Here is a 16,234-nt window from a genome sequence, read left to right as displayed (position 1 = left end):
CTGCTGTCGGAGAAGCCTCTGCCCTGATGGCTTTTTTTAGGCAGTTAAATCTCCCTGCTAGGAACCGTTTTGGTCCCGGCCTGGCTGTCCCCTCCTGTGTCCAGGCTTCCCTTGAGACAGCTGGGGGAGATGGTGTCTGCAAGAAAGAAGAGTAGACTTCTGTGACTGACAGGAGAAATGACACTACAGTCAACCCCAAGGGCCGGAGAGAGTGAGGGGTGCTGGCATTCACCAGTATCTGCGGTGAATGCCAAGTCCCCACGGCCATATTTTAAAGTTCCTGGCAGTCTCGAATCTGGTACACAAAAGGCTTCTTTGTGTTGGCCTGTGATCAGGCCTGGGTCAGCTCCCCCTCACCCCCTAACATCTTTGGAGAGCCACTGGAAGGGGCCCCACGTACGTCTTGCGTTGCTCCGCCAAAGAGTTCCCTCTAGTCTGGGCAAACATGTCAAAGCCGTCACGAGGGTTACACTGCTGGAGTGAACTGAGGGTGCCACTGACGCTCTCTGTCCCCAAGTCTATGGCAACAAAACAAACAAGAGGCAGATGAGAACAGCATGTGGACTGTGGACCTGAGGGGGCCTCAAAGCCAGAGGGCCAGGAGAAGGGTTTGTGGGGGATGGGACTGTTCTTAGCACTGCCAGTAGGTCATGTGCAGGAGGATGGAGGGCTGCACTTACACCCAGGCTGCTCAAGGAGGAAGGAGGTGTCATGAACAGCAGGGAGACCGCTGGTGGCGAGACTGAAGTGGCCCAGCTAGCGCCCTTCTCAGGGTGCTCCTTATTTATTCAATAGGGATCTGGACTAGTTACTCATTTGGCAGGTACTTCTTAGGTCCCCACAGGTCAAGAGCCAGATCTCAAGGGGACCTAATAGGACCTGACTTGGTCCTGGCCTTGAGAAGCTCAACCAGTAGATGGGAAAGGGACAGAGAGCCCAAGTGCTTGGTTTGAGATAGTGAGAGGCACTCAAAACCAACGTAAGGGTGGGTCTTAGAGGATGAGCAGGGCTGCAGTAGGGGGAGAAGGAGGAGAAGGAGGAGAAGGTGAGACTTTGTGAAGTGTCTGCACTCGTGGGAAAGAGGGGTAGGGGAGGAAGCTGGGGGACAGGTGAGAGATGGGCAGAACAAGCCTCAAATGCCCAGTAAAGGGTGATTGGGGAAATGATGGACACTTTTTAAGAAGGGAGGCAGCAGAATCAATTTTGGTGGATTAAATCTGGTGACTATAGTTGGACAGACTGAAGGCAGAGATACCTATTACAATAGAGACAGATACAGAAAGTATTGGAATGGCTACACATACAGAAATATAGAGACGCTAGACCTGCTGCAAGTGATAGGTCATTAAATAAGTTTAATTCAATTGAAATGAATTGAAGGTAGAGAAATATTCCCCATAAAAGAAAACAGAAAAGCAAGGTAGAAGAATTTTGAGTGTTATGCTTATTAATTATGTCAATATTATAACTTTGTTATAAATTGGTATCGTCTCATATAAACAAAGCATCTAGAGTTATATACACACATTTACTATGGAAAAGAGGGGAGTTTCTAGCAAGTTTTAGAAAACAGAACCCTTTAATCTAATGTATAGCTCAAGGAGAGCAAATGTGTCAGTGCCACCACCACCTCCTACTTCTCAGCCCACTGCAGACATCGTCAGTCAGTCAGCCAGCCGTCTCTTAGGCCCTGAAGTGGCTCTAGTATTAAACCTGTGTTCCAAGCAGTCAATGAACTGAAACCAATTTGCCAGCCTTGGCCTAGTTATGCTGAAGCGTAGAAGTTCCTCAACTTTGCTTTCCAACACAGGTTTAAACTTCAAATTTAGGAAAAGAAGTTATAAATTGAAAGGGGTACACTTTGGCTAGGACTCAGAAATACATCTTTCTGGATTCTTCAAAAGGTTCTCTTCTGGCCTTCCAACAAAGAGAAAGACATAGCTTGTAAAGGAGGCCAAACGGCTGTAGGCAGCCTCTTTACACAGCTGTGCAACACTCACCCAAGCCTGCGAGCTGGGAGGAGAGGGAAGATGGGGGTGCCGTGCTCCCCACCACTGGGCTCACCACAGCAGGAGAGCCAGGGCCCAGGTCTATCAAGTTATCTTCAGTTACTTCATTCAGCACCTGTTGGGACATTGAGGTTGGCGGTGAGGCTCCATTCCCTGGGCTGAGCGCCAAGGTAAAAGCCAGGACCTAGCTGGATGCAGTGGTACAGGCCTGTAAACCCAATGGCACAGGAAGCTGAGGCAGGAAGATCACAAGGTCAAGGCCAGCCTCAGCAACTAAGCAAGGCCCTAAGCAACTCAGTGAGACTGTGTCTCAAAGTAAAAATTAAAAAAAAAAAAAATGAAAACAAAACAAAACAGTGGGGATGGAGCTTAGCAGTAAACTGCCCCTGGGCTCAATCCCCAGTACCGGGGGAAGAAAAAAAAAACTCAGGACCCGTGTTTTTACCACAGGAGAAAGGTGGCCCCCCTCACCCACCTTCAGAATCACAGTGGGCCCAGGCTGTCAATGAGCCCCACACTAGCCTCCCCTGTTCCCCAACCAGAGGGAGGCAGTACTGAGTCATAGGAGGGTGACTGTCCTGGGAGCTCTGGACGTGGGCTTTCTTGCCACTCTCTCCTCAAGGGTGCCTTCCAGCCCTGCTCCATCTGCCATCAAGCAGACATTTTATTCCCAGTTAGAAAACCTAGAAGCCAGGCCCAACTGGGACAGGTCTGTGTGAGGGGACAGCCTCACGAGTACAGGGACGGCTAAAGGCACACTTACTCCATTGCTGGCATTCTGAACCGATCGGCCCGACCTGTATCGCTGGAACCTAACAAGGAAGGGAAAGGAGAAGTAAGGAAGGAAGGGCCATGTGTGGCCTGCCATGCTCATAGTCCTGTGAAGAGTGCTGGGTACTCAGCAGAGGATGAGGCTCCAGGGAGGGGACCAGTCAGTCCCATTTGGGGACAGCAGAGTAGACTCCACATATACATCTTCCTCTTTGTGGAGCTCCTACCTCCCAGGAGGATGAACTTCTCTGCCTCTCCCATAGGTTCCCTGATTCTGGCCCCTGGGGTCAACCACTTTCCCTAGAGGCATCATGCCGCATGCCCATCTACAGAGCCAGGTCCTAACTGCAGACCCCTCTCTACTCCTGCTCCTGAGGCTCAGTTACCCCCACCTCCATCTCTGGAGAAAGGAGGTAGTGAGGCATGGGCACAGGGCCATAGCCAAGGCCTGGTGAAAGGGCTTGCCAGAAGCTGTAGGGAGGTTTAGGCCAACCACCCAGAGTGCCAGGAGGGCAGGGTGGGCTGGCCTTTCCAGGGCCAGTCTCTTCTGCACCATCAGCAGATGGCCACAGATGGGGCTTGCCTGTGGGCACTTGCAGAACATTTCCCTTCTGCCACACCCAAGTCATCTTCGTACCAGGTGGGACAGCAAGAGCAGCTGGGATGTGTGTATGTGTGTGGGGGGGGACAATCGGTCCTGTTCAACACCATATTTAAAAGCTCCTAACACAGTGGGCAAAGAGGTAGCCCAGAGACTTTCTACAGATGGGACTTGAGAAACTGGGATTTAGGGAGCTGCACTGCTTCATGTTTGCTGCCAACTTGGTAGGTCAGTACTTGGTGACAAGGAATTCCCAGGAGGAATGATCTGGCTGGGCTGTGTGTATCAACTGCAGATTTAAGGAAAAAAAAATTTTTTTTCCAGTAGAGTTCTATAAGGAGAACAGAGATATTAATATATCTGAAACACTCTTAATCATGGGGTATTATCTATCTCACACTCTCTTCAAGGGACCTACAGTCTAACCATGATGGCATCTCAGGGCCAGTGGCCTGAGGTAGCACTTCCGAGTCCTCTGCAACACGGGGACTGGTGTAGATGACAAGGCCCACACCAGTTCCGGTTATTCTATTCTACCTAGAGTTTAAATGACTCAAACAGGTCAAAACCCAAGCTCGGGTTGTGGCTCAGTGGTAGAGCGCTTGTCTAGCATGTGTACGGCACTGGGTGTGATCCCTGGCACCACATAAAAATAAACAAATAAAATAAAAGGTATTATTTCCATCTACAACTATATAAAATAAAAACCAAAAAAAAAAAAAAAGAACAAATTTCTTAAAAAAAAATCAAGCACATTTAGCGTAGGGAAACTGAGACCATGTGGCAAGACAAGGGGGGGTTCAGGGTAAAAGTGAGGATGCCTTGGATCTGCTCCTATTCTTTGATTGGTAGACAAGGGGGCTGTTGGGTGGCCACACAATCCTACTGCAGAGGAGTCTTCACCTTTTAGATGGGCACAGGAACATCTATCCTTACTGCCACCATCAGAAGTTGAAGAAACCCAAGAATGTGACAACCACCACATCACCCTCTGAGCCCCTAGAGGTAATGCAAATGCAATATTTGTTCCCCTGACCCCAATGGGTACCAGATCCGTTTGTCCTCCTGACCAGTCCACATAGTAAGCCATGATCAGCTGGTGGACAGAAGGGCCAGAACAAGTCTCCAGGAAACTCATGCTACTGTCTTGCTTCTTTTATTTATTTATCTATTTTATTTTTAAAATATTTTTTTTAGTTTTAGATGGATGTAACTTTAATAATCTATTTATTTTTATGTGGTACCGGGGATCGAACCCAGTGCCTCACACATGCTAGGCAAGCATTCTACCACTGAGCCACAACCCCAGCCCTGCTCTGCCTTCTTGAGCCTGATCTTTAATGGGAGAAGGGTGGCCTGACAGAGGTCCTTTATGGTCCTCCACTGGCTCATTCAGGAGAGCCCAAGGTGCATCCATCATGATGTAGAGATGAGAACTGCACCTCCTACTTGAAACCTGACCAAATATGTTTTGGACCTTGTCCTGAGGAAGTCTTTGGAAAAGGAAAGGAATTTTCAAATTTGTTACTTGAAGCCTAAAAGTGATTTGGCTGCAGAAAGAACTGAAAAGAATGCGTGTGTTTCCTTAAGCAGCAGCAGCAGCAGCAGCAATCTGGCACTTACACCCTGCCTGCTTCTCCGGAACACTCTAGACACGCTGACATTTACAAAAAGAAAGCTCTTTTTCTTTTTACAAGATGGGAAAGAGGAAATCCTTTTTCTTAGCAGAGTTTTTTTTCCCCTTTAATCCTTTTCAAACTCAAAGGATCATCAAAGGAGCAGGTGCAGAAACTCCAGGCCCAGACCCCCCAGTCCTGGTCCTCCCTGAGGCAGGTCATGCGGGGAGGCAGAGCAGCCCGAGGCTTATAAAGGGCACAGTGAATTCTGCACGTCAACTTCCTGCTGCTTGTTCCCAGGAGAACAAGAAGCATTTTCTCTGTCATCCAGGGGAACAAATTAGCATCTCTGATGAGTATTTTCCAACTCTAATCTCTCTGTCTGTGTATGTCTCTCTCCCCTTTGTTTATCAAAGATATCCCTCTGTTATGGCAACAATCTTTTTAAGAGAAAAAAAAAAACAAAAAGGACTCTGGCTCCCACCTCTCATAGCGGAGGAAGACATTGTTGAGGTCATCATTGACATGCAGCAATTCCTCCGTGACTTCCTCATTGGACACGCGGGAGATGAGCTCCACGATGCGGTGCTGCATGGCCCGGCAGGTCCTGTTCAGCTCCTAGGGAACACAGGCACCTCTGCAGAGCCTGCTGGGAACGCTTTTTGTCACGTTCTATTGCCTTTGAAAAGATTTGTACTGATTCTTAAAAGTCACAGAAGGAGTACATGCTTGTTCATAAAACCAGACGTGTGCAGAATGCAAAGGAAAAAGCTCCCTCCTCATCGTCTGCCCCTCCCACCCCAGGAAACGGGTGCTTTTCCAGTGGATGAACAAGTGTGCACATGTACAGACAGTCGTTGTGTGAATATGAATACATCATTTTTAAAATATAAAAATGCAATTCTCAAGGGCTGAGGTTGTAGCTCAGTGGTACAGTGCTTGCCTAACATGAACAAGGCCCTGGGTTCTATCCCCAGCAATGAAGGAAAACACACACACACACACACACACAAACACATACACACACACAAACACAATCATATGTGCTTGCAAAAATGTGATTCTTTGTGGCTTGCTTTTTCCCTTCAACAAAATATTTCAGACCCATTTCCCTCATCATTGGGTACAGAATGACTCAATCCTTTGTGTGTGCACTGTAATGTAGCTTATCATTCTGCCATGTTGGGCATGTGACTTGTGTGTGTTCTCTCTTTGTTTGGCTAACCCAAATAATGTAGCAGTGAATACTTGCACACATACATGTTCACACACTTACTGCACTTCCACAGGCAGAGTTCCTCAGGAGGGGAATTTTTGAATGAAGTAGTACGTATGGTCTTTTAGAATACTGACTGGTAATAGTCAGAGGTTCTCCAAAAAAGATGACATCAGTTTATTCATACTACCAGCAATGGCGTAAGTATATTTTATGACCATATAGGTGCTGTGTGGTGGCACGATTGTCACTGTGTAGAGGTCTTGGAAGCTCCACCAACTCCCATAGGCCAAAGATGATAATCACACACCACCAGTCACCACAGGAGCCTCTCAACCCTTGGAAGCAATGTCCCCTGAGGACAGAGCCTTGTACTTTATGGCCTGGCTTCTGTGAGCCTTCCCTGCCCCAGAACAGCCACCTTATTAACACTCTCATTTAAACTTGCTTGTGGAGCCCCCTCAAATACCTTCCAGGCCCCTGCCCTCTTGTATGCCAGACTGAGGACGCTACAGATAAGATCAGTGCCAGGCCTGTCGGGCTGGCTCCTCAACTTCCCTGACTGCATGAGCTGCCTGCGGACAAAGCTCCAAATCCCAACAGGGTGAAGGGAGGGCCAGGATGCCGTCCTCACCTACCTGGACTCTGCAGGCAGCTGATGAATCAGTGAGTTAAGGAATGAAGTCTCCCTTCCTGCAGCTCAGTCTCAGAATTACCTCAGTTTGAAAACATGTCTGGCAGAAGTAACTGATCCATTTGCAGCAGGCAAAAGCAATCTCTGCTTAGCTCCTGCTTTCGTCACACCATCTGGCTGCCTGGGCCAGGGCTCCTTCCTACCAGATCATGACCTTCTTGAGTGGGATGCTGTCATGTATTCACCTGTGGTTGTCCTTACGCTGAGCACTGACTCGCGCACAGTGAAGACGTCCAAGGGGCATCTGCTGAATTGGGTCACTGAGGTGGTCAAATGAGCAAAGTGGGGAATCCCAGGCAGTCCTTCTGCAGGCTCCCCAGGACCTGGCAACACAGCACCTGCCTCAGGGTTGCCACTGCAGGGTTCTAGTCAGCCTCCCACTCCAGACCAAGACTCCATGTCATTCTTCCTATCTCCCAGGAAGGCAGGCAGGCAGGCAGGCTGGCCACATCCCCTCAGCCCACACGCAGTCCACCTGCAGTCCATGGTATCGGGCAACATTTCTTTCTTTTTTCTTTTTTTTTGTTTGTGGTGCTGGGGATCGAATCCAAGGCCTTGTGCATGTGAGGCAAGCACTCTGCCAACTGAGCTATACCTCCAGCCCTCAGACAGCATTTCTGACTTCACTGCTACAACGCCTACGCTGGACCTACCCTTCAGGTAGGAACAGGGGGGACCTTAATGGGTTGCTTTGTCTTTCTCTCCTTCTGGTGCTCAGTCCCAGGGCTCCTTTCCTAAGAATGGGGACAGCTGGGGAAGAAGACCTGACCACGTGGATCGACCCAGCATCACCTGAGTAAAGTCTTATTTTTCAAGGCAGAAAGAACCTGGATATGTGCAGCTGGGTGCTCATGAGTTTGGTTTCACACTGATAACAAGCTTCCTTGGAGATTCCTCAACCCTGGATCTGGTCACCTTGCTGAGCCCTGACTCTCTGACCACGGCAATGTTGCCGTTTGTCTTGGTTCTACCCTCAACCAGAATGGTGCTATGCTGAGGGCCATTACCAAGTAGGAATGACGCATCGAAATTTCCTTGCCAAGCGTACCCCATGCTGCTTAGAGGACATTTGATGGAACATTGCATTCATGCTTTAATAAGGTGACCTTGCTCAAGGACCAAGGCGGATCCGGGTTTAGAGCTGATCAGGTTTGAGGAAGTAACTGGTTCCTTGAGTTTAAGGCGTTGCCAGTTTAAGATAATGGGTTTTAGGGAAGTTGGAAGTTGAAGATTATTGCTGGGATTAGGGTGTACCTGCTGCTTGTTCCCATTGAGTTCTCGTGAGATTAAAATGGGATTTGGAGAGAGCCTCGTGGAGTAGGTGAATTGTGCGGGAGACGGCAGAAGGCGATTGCCCCTGGACCTGTGTGGAGGCGGTGTGAGAGCGGGAATAAAGAATTGCTGTTTGAACCTACGAAGCTGTGTGGTGGCTCGTGATTCTGGTGCCAAGCCGAGACCTTGGCAGTGCTATCAGACTCTCTTGGTCACTGGGGAAAGAAAGCCAGTATCTGAATCTTTTCAGATTTTTCTCTAAACAGACTCCCAGTGTTGGCTTTCCCAAGACTCCTGCCTTAGGCAATCATTCCTAGGAGTCTTCCAGTGAAGGCAGACCCTACCACGTAAGCTCAGGGCAGGCAAACATGGCCCCTGTCTGGTGCTTGGGTAAAGCAACAAGCCCTGGCTACCCTTGGTTGGGGCAGGGGAAGGAAGAAAGCCCGTCACTTGTCACTATAAGGCATAAGACCTACAAGTCAGAGAAGTGTTGGGAGGAACATTATGGGAAATAGCTTTAAGGTTCTCCAGAAGCTTGGGGTATCAGAAACCAGCCCCAACATACCTCTAACCCCTTAGACTTTCCAAGCCAGCAGGTGGCCTCAGGCACTCACCATGCAGCTCAGGGGCTGCTGAGAAGTCCGCCTGCTGCTTGTAATATCTCTTACTTTCTTTTCCATCACTTCCACTCATCCTTCAAGACGTTAGGGTGTTTCCCCACCCCAGTATCTCATCATTCAAAACTTCAAACATACAGCAAAGTAAACATACTACCACTTGTAGTCTACCCTCAATGTTTTACAGTGTCACCTGTGCCATGTGTCTCCCATTTATCCATCTCCCTGTCCACTCAGAATTTTCCAGGACCCCCAGCCACTGATTCTCATCATTTTCTCACAGCATTGTAAACACGCCTTAACTGCAGCTGCCAAGCCAGACGACATCAGAGCGCTTCTGGGAGAGCCTCCAGCCTCCGTGTGATAGCCAGCCCTACCACTACCCTGAACTGTGGGAGTCTCAGGACAAGAGCAGGCCTGAGGTGTTCCCCTGGATTCAGAGAGATGCCAAACCAGACTCTTCAGCAAGCTTCAGGGAATGTCTCTAAAATGTGACTACAAACCCTCAAGCACCAAGAGAGCTGAATGAGAGAAGACAAGGGCTCATCTCTCTCTCTCCCACAGCGTTCCAGCTGGGTACTGAGACCAAGCAGCAGGCAGCAAGTGGCCATGAGTGGATAAGCAATCAACGGCCCTGATGCTCTCCCTCCATAAAATAAGGGGGCTGCATACATGTGTAACAAGGGGGAAGTGCCAGAGAATGTCACTGCATTGCCCTAGGGCAGCCAGGGCAACTCTGCTTTTATGTATTTTAAACATTGTCATTCCCTGTAGAATTTTATTTGTAGAGAAAAGGGTTCCATTACTTTCAAATACTGTTTGGAAAGTGCTAGAGGATTACTGAGGCACTAACATTATGACCTCAGCTTGGAAGAAGAATGAGACCCAAAGGTATAGACTGTAGAGATTTCATGGATGCTAAGTGCCAGAAACATCCACTATAGCCTCACTTCTGCTGCCCTGTCCCCACTACTTCCTGCGGGGTGGTAGCAGAGATGGTCCTCACCCCTCTGGCAGAGCCTCACAGGCTTCCGTCCTAGAGGGGCATCCCAACGGCTTTTCCCAGCCTTTCGCCCAGAGATAGGCCCACAGGGTCTCTAGGGGTCTCTGTACAGAGAAAGTTACCATTCTTGGCTTTAAAGCATTTAAGTTACTGTTTCAGAAAGGAAGAAAAGCTGGGCACTGTGGTGCACAACTGTAATATCAGCTACTAGGGGAAGATGAGGCAGGAGGATGCAAATTCAAGGTTAACCTTGGCAATTTAGCAAGACCCGAATGAAAATAGAAAACAGAAAAAGGTCAGGGGTGTGGGGGTGTAGCTCAGTGGTATAGTGCCCCTGGGTTCATGCCCAGTACTTAAAAAAAAAAAGATTTTCTGTCACCACCACACCAGATGGCCACCCACATGGCCTCTCCAGTGTCATCCAAGCCAGCCCTATGGCAGGCTCAGTTTCAGACTTCCCCGCGTCCCTCCACCTCTAAAGCACCAGACAGAGTGACATCTTCTTGGTCTAAGGTATCCAAGAGCTCATAGCATGCCCAGGACACCCTTTCAACTACACAGGAGCTGGAAAGCGGGACAGGAATCCTCCCAGTGTCACAGATTACAGCTTCAGCTTCCTATTTCTGGTTCTCAACAGAGAGGGAGGACAGCTGGTCACTTAAGCAAAAGTATTCCATCTATCAGAAGACCTTATTAAATATCCTCTCTTTTCTGTTGAATTAATTAATCTCAGGTCTTTTTCTTTTCTTCAAGGGACAGTCTCAGCCCCACCTCACAAAAGTCTTTTAATCATCCTTGTTGTTTCCTCTGGACCCTCTCCCAGTTCCCAGAAGCATGGAAGAAGATCCTAAAAGCCTGTTCTGTTGCTGCAAGGGCACTGGGAGGGAGAAAAAAGTCTGTTAACAAGAAAGGGGAAATAATGAAGCACAACATGTAGAATAAACCAGATTTCTCTAGAGAAAATGGTTTTGGCTATTCTTTGTTGAAATCAGATGCAAGAAGCAAGGAGAGATATACCATCTGCTACTTAAAGGAACAAATTTGGAGACAGCTTCTTTTGTTGTCTGATGAATGGCCATTGAAGAGCGTCCATTTTTTTTACACCATTGGATGAATTAAAAGTTATTATTAATTGAAGGCAAAGCTCAAAAGCCTAAATTAAGAGGGAGAGGGCACCAGATGATGGAATCGGATCTTTCGAGATCCCAGGAAGTGGCACTCAGCTCCAGATAAAGGGATGTGCTTTAGCAGGGACAGATGCTGTTTCACATTTTGGGCCTACACTCAAGGGTCCACACACAGGATTAAGAGGATGTGGCTCAACAGTCCCACACGGAGATTGGAAAGGGTTTTATATGATGGAAGTTCTCCTTTTGACAATTTCTGACTTGTGACATTGATGAGTTGCCTGCTCATCTATAAGGTGAGCTATCAAGAGCCACACCTGTTCCAAGCAGAGACTGGGCAGTGGGCAGGGCCCATGGCAATCTTGTAATACTCAAGGACCCACCATGTAGAAAGAAATTCATTTTGTTCTGTTGTCTAGGACAGACCAGGGTCGAAGCCTCAGAAAAACAGATTTGAGCTCGAGAAAGCAGAAGAGCTTTCTAACAATGGTCATAGAAGTGACAACCTGTGGAGGACTTGCCTGAGCCCAGCCCAGTGCCACACACCTGCATGGTAAGTAAATGCAATCACTTCAGGCCACCAAGGGAGAAGCAGATGGAGAGAGGGCTGGTGACTTGCCTGGTATCACTTGGCTCATTGGTGGGAAGATGAGCTTGTGCACCCAGTGATCTGTAAACCATGTTCTCTCCACCTTGTGCTATTTCCAAAGTCTAACCAAGACCTCTATCTAAAAATAAAGTGCTTTCAGGGTCTGTGGGAACAGCCTGTAATTAGGGATGTGGGGGGGAAAAAAACCTCAAACAGCAGGCACTAGGACAAATGCTGGAGAGGAAGCCTGAGCACAAGTGTGGAGTTGGACTAACAGCCCAGAAGGTCTCTCTCAGCTCAAGGAGTGGAGGGGTCAACAACCGGCCTGAGAGGCGTTGCTGTGTTCACTCCAGGCATCTTGCTTCCCTTTTTCTTGGGTTCATGCTAAGCTGACCAAACAGGGGTCCAGAGTGGACTCAGCCTTTCTTTAGATACCAGCCACCTGCCCACGAGTCCTCAGGCAAATTGCTCACCAGCTTCCCTGCTGTTCTTGCTGGGCTGTAGGGGGGTACGCCAGAGAACTGTGCCAGGCACAGGAAAAATCAGGATATAACCTGCCCACAATTACGATTGGCCACACCAGAGCACCCCAGGGCTGACCCTCCCGATGACCTCTCTTCCCACTCCCTCTACTTTCTAGACATCAATTTACACTTGAATCAGGAGCAGCTTTTGTTGGTGGGGAGATCAGGGCTGGTGACAAATGTGTTTATTTCCACGACCCTGGCCAGCACTCTGAGCTCTGGCTGCGGCTGCTCTGAGCACTTTGGATGTCCTCCAGCTTGACTGAGGGGTCTGGGACAGATTCTGATCCCAGGGCTTTCTGAGCAGACTGTGGCATTTTCCCATGTGGAAGGCTCACTGTTCCGTGCTGCACCGACCCTTGGGAGCTCCTGCCTGCTGGCTTCTGACAGCCAGGGAAGAAGAGGGAGGATGTCAGGCACGTGGCCACCAGCCAGGAGCACTGAGTATGTTCACACGATCCTGCCCACTCTGACATCTCCCATGCCGAAAGGACAGCCTCCCACAGGCCCCCAGAATTGGTCTTTTTCTGTTTGATTTATACGACAGCAGTGAGGGCTGGGAGACTCAGAGTTGGAACAAAACAGAGGGAAAGAAAACGTCATGGGAAGCAACCTATTTTTGAAAACTGTGAGCTGATGCCAGGAGATTAGGTTCTGTTTGTCTTGGCTGAGGGCTTGTTTAAAAAACAACAACAACAACAAAAACCACACAGACACACACACACACAGACACACGCACACACACATACAAGCATGCATGCACACACATATACAAGCATGCACATGAGTGCACGCACACACACACACACGGAGTATTCCTGCTGTCTGGGTCTGCTCTGGCTGTCTGGAAGCATCTTGGCTTTGTTCAACACACCGCCTGCTGCCAGGAGCTCAGTTCTGTCCAGAGCAAACCCCCCTGTCAGCAGGAATTCCGACGCTGACACAGCACAAAGCTGCCTCAAGAGGCCCTCTTGGTTTCTGAACGGCCCTCAGATTCCTGTGCATCTGGGTAATGCCTGGCAGCTGCCTTCCTGTAGGCTGGGGATGGAGGCCAATGACAATGCATTAAAGGGAGGCAAGTCCTGTGGAGTGTGACACATGGATAGTTGATCCCGCTGAGCCGAACAAGTCAGGTGTCAGGAATAGGTCTGGAAACTAGGGGCTGCTTGAGCTCCTCACTGGGGCTAGGTCAAGGGTATGCTTCTTAGCTTCAAGAGCAGCTTGGTGTCCAGGTTACACGGAGGAAAGCTGTCCTTCTATTGTGAAGTCTTCCAGAGCAGGGACTATAGCTCCTGCCTGTCTGTGGCCCTGGGGCTGTGCTCTGAGCTGGTCCCAGTGCAGGGCTCCACCTACCCTCACCCTCATAGGAGCTGATGGTTTGGAAATGGGGACTGGGCACTCCAAGAAGTAGCCTGGGACAAGGTTAAGCCACCAGGCATGTGCTGTCCCAAAGGGTAAGGCCACAAGAGTCAAGCTGCCCAGGGAGTCAGTGTGTGCCAATAGCAGTGTGGGAGGTGTGGCACCCAGGAGCCAAGGCTGATGACTGAGTACGAACCAGAAACAGAAGCAGCAGGTGCAGTGAGAGCCACTCACACCAGGTTGCCCAGTCAGGCTGGCTCCTGACCTGTCTACTTCCATGTCTTGCATCCTGCTATAAAGACCTGGCATTTGTAGTTCACAGTATCCTTTCTCCACCTCTCTAGAAGGTCACTGCTCCTGAGGGCAGTGTTGCTGCCATTTTCTACAAATGTCAGAGTCATCTGAGGCTAGTATGGTCACTGGCTTTGGGCCTGGTTGGCCTGGGAAATAGATCCAAAAGGGGCTCCTGCTTCTAGTCCAAAGATGGGACGGCAAGCGAGCTTGCTCAAGGGCCCTTTCCATGTCTGAGGTTTGTAGTGTAGGCTCCGGGTTTGGCTCAGTGGCACAGCACTTTCTTGGCATGCATGAGGCTCTGCATTTGATTCCCCACTACTGGAAAAAATTTTTTTGAAGGGTGATCAGAGTTGGGAGGCCAGGTACAGCAGCTCCTTGGAAACCATGATGTGAGCCTGGGCCTCCTCAGCATTTGGGAAGAGAACAGGAGCTTCAAGTTCACTCCAGTCTCGGGAATTCCTGACTCAGGGTGGGGGTGGGGGAAGGGCCCTACATGCTGTCATGGCTGAAGGGGCTCCGCTACACAATGTTCGTGATCTGACAACAGGCAGCAAAGGCACACACAGACTGGGACACATAGCATCATCTCAACTAGATTTAAAATAAACACAGCAAACATCCTGAAAGGAAATACAACAAAAAGTCAACAGTGGTTTTTGTGGATGTGTGGGTTAAAGAAAATTATTTTGTTCTTGACTTTCTTTTTCATTTGATGGGCATGTACTCTACAATTGGCACTTTCTAATCAGGACAACATACAATTAAGGAAAATAAAAAACAGAGTGGTACTGGTCTCTATCTGTCCCTAGGATAGTATGAGGCTATGAGCCCCCAAGGACTTAATCCTTCCTGACAACAGTGCTACGAAACTGTCCAAACTCATGGTTGTGACGTCCCCAAGAGGGGTCCTGCCACAGCGTGCAGCAGTGGTGCTGCCCCCAAAGGCTGTGACCCTGTGCTCAGCCCAGCACCTCCACAAGACGGGGTTCTCCTCACCTGCAGCAACTCCAGGTCTGATGAATCTTCCTGCCCAGGGACCATCTCTGTTAACATCTCCGACATGACTTTTGTGTTTCCCCGGACAACGTCCAGCTCACTCCGCAGCCTGGCAATCTGTAGTGTGGCAGGGAGGAAGGCGCCAAGGGGAGGTCAGTGATCTGCGCTTGGAAGATCCGAACCAGCCAGCCCCACAGGGTGGGGATGGTCCCATCCACCATGACACCCACGTCATTCTGAGTGTATGCTCTAGGATCTGCCTTCTCTTTTCCCTCTGGCTTCCTGGGAGGGGACGGCAGCTTGGGAGCTCAGAAGAACTGAATGTGGGAGCAAGGCTGTCCCAGAGGCCCTGGTCACCAACAGTCAGTCACAGGTGCCTCTCTGCCCATGACACTAACTGAAGAGCAGAGTACAGTGACAGGCACTGGGGCAGAAAGAACTGAAGAACCAAGCTTGCGGTCTCACACTCTCCCCATAGGACCCTGGGTGTGCCCCACTCTGTGGACCTCACGGTTACAGGCTCTGCCCCTTGAGTGTCATCATCTAAAAGCTACGATTCTCTGGGAGGCCTTCCAGTGCTAAGAACACTTTTCTAGTGTGGCAATGATAAGAGGAGGAGCAAGAGAAAAATCACAGGGGGCATTCCCCCACACCCAGCTCCCTACCTGGTAACCTGAACTTGAAAAATCTCCCACCCATTAGCACCCCTAGGCTGAGGCCCCTCACGGTCTCCAGCAGAGACACAGTAGACCACATAAACCGCCTCTTCTGGGTCTCCAGTCCTGAGTTTCTCTAAACCCCTTCGAGACATCTGTGGAAGCCACAAGGACCTTCCTTGTCCACAGTGAGATATCCTGGAATAATTTCCATAGACCTATCTATTGCTGATGGAAGACCCACACACACTAAACAGAGAACTTTCGGGACAGTGGAAGGAGCTCCGAAAGATTCAGCAAGCTTAGGACTCTACCACCCAGAGATGGACCCAACTCTCTGAGTCTAGGGAAAGGCCTAACCCCAGACCTCATGGGTTGCTGTGCTGCCCATCTAGTAAATGGGCACACACGTACACTCTCTGCCCCACATGTGGGCTCTACTCCTGTGCTCATCTGCACTGGGACTCTGATCAAGCGACACCTCCTCTCCTCAGTCAGCCCTTTTCTGCTCTCTCTTGCCTGCCCTGAGGTGGAAATGGCCACTCCCAGCCTCCTTCAGCCTCTCCTGGGCAAGTGGGCTCTCTCAGCAGACCCTTAACTTCTCAGGGCTGTGTGGTGGTTGAGTTCTGTACCCTTAGCACAGGGACAAGGACGGAAGACCTCAATCCGTCAGAGAGATGGTCCAAGTCCTGAGAGGCTCTTGTTGCCTGGCTCGCCTGATGGATGGCTTCAATGCCTTGGCCATGAAGAGGTTTCTGGGCAGGGAGGCCCAGGCATGCTACCTGGTGACCACACTGAAGCCTTGGGGTCTCTAGGTCAGGCTGGGCACCAGCCTTCTGCCTCGCTTCCATGCTCCCTGGCGGCAACTGGTGCCATGCACCTGGGCCCTC

At 49.7% G+C, this 16,234-nt stretch overlaps 1 protein-coding gene across 15 annotated transcripts in view; it reads right to left on the bottom strand.

The window, feature by feature from the left end:
* The window catches only part of Tom1l2 (target of myb1 like 2 membrane trafficking protein), a 118,617-nt gene that overhangs the window by 16,276 nt on the left and 86,107 nt on the right, over window positions 1-16,234 (bottom strand). For all 15 annotated transcript variants that reach the window (XR_013436412.1, XM_013364806.4, XM_013364808.4 and 12 more), the window contains 5 exons: window positions 14,689-14,805; window positions 5,482-5,615; window positions 2,773-2,821; window positions 2,001-2,124; window positions 401-518 (listed from right to left, as the gene is read on the bottom strand). Coding sequence is in view for 14 of the 15 variants with exons in the window: in XM_013364806.4 (XP_013220260.1) it covers window positions 401-518; window positions 2,001-2,124; window positions 2,773-2,821; window positions 5,482-5,615; window positions 14,689-14,805 (542 nt within the window). In the remaining variant the exon portion in view is untranslated. The remainder of the gene's footprint in view (window positions 1-400; window positions 519-2,000; window positions 2,125-2,772; window positions 2,822-5,481; window positions 5,616-14,688; window positions 14,806-16,234) is intronic.

Source organism: Ictidomys tridecemlineatus, chromosome 3 (assembly GCF_052094955.1).
Source record: "Ictidomys tridecemlineatus isolate mIctTri1 chromosome 3, mIctTri1.hap1, whole genome shotgun sequence".
In the NCBI taxonomy this organism is placed as follows: Eukaryota; Metazoa; Chordata; class Mammalia; order Rodentia; family Sciuridae; genus Ictidomys; species Ictidomys tridecemlineatus.
The sequence above is the reverse complement of the archived record's forward strand: the minus strand, read 5'-3'. Positions and strand labels throughout refer to the sequence as shown.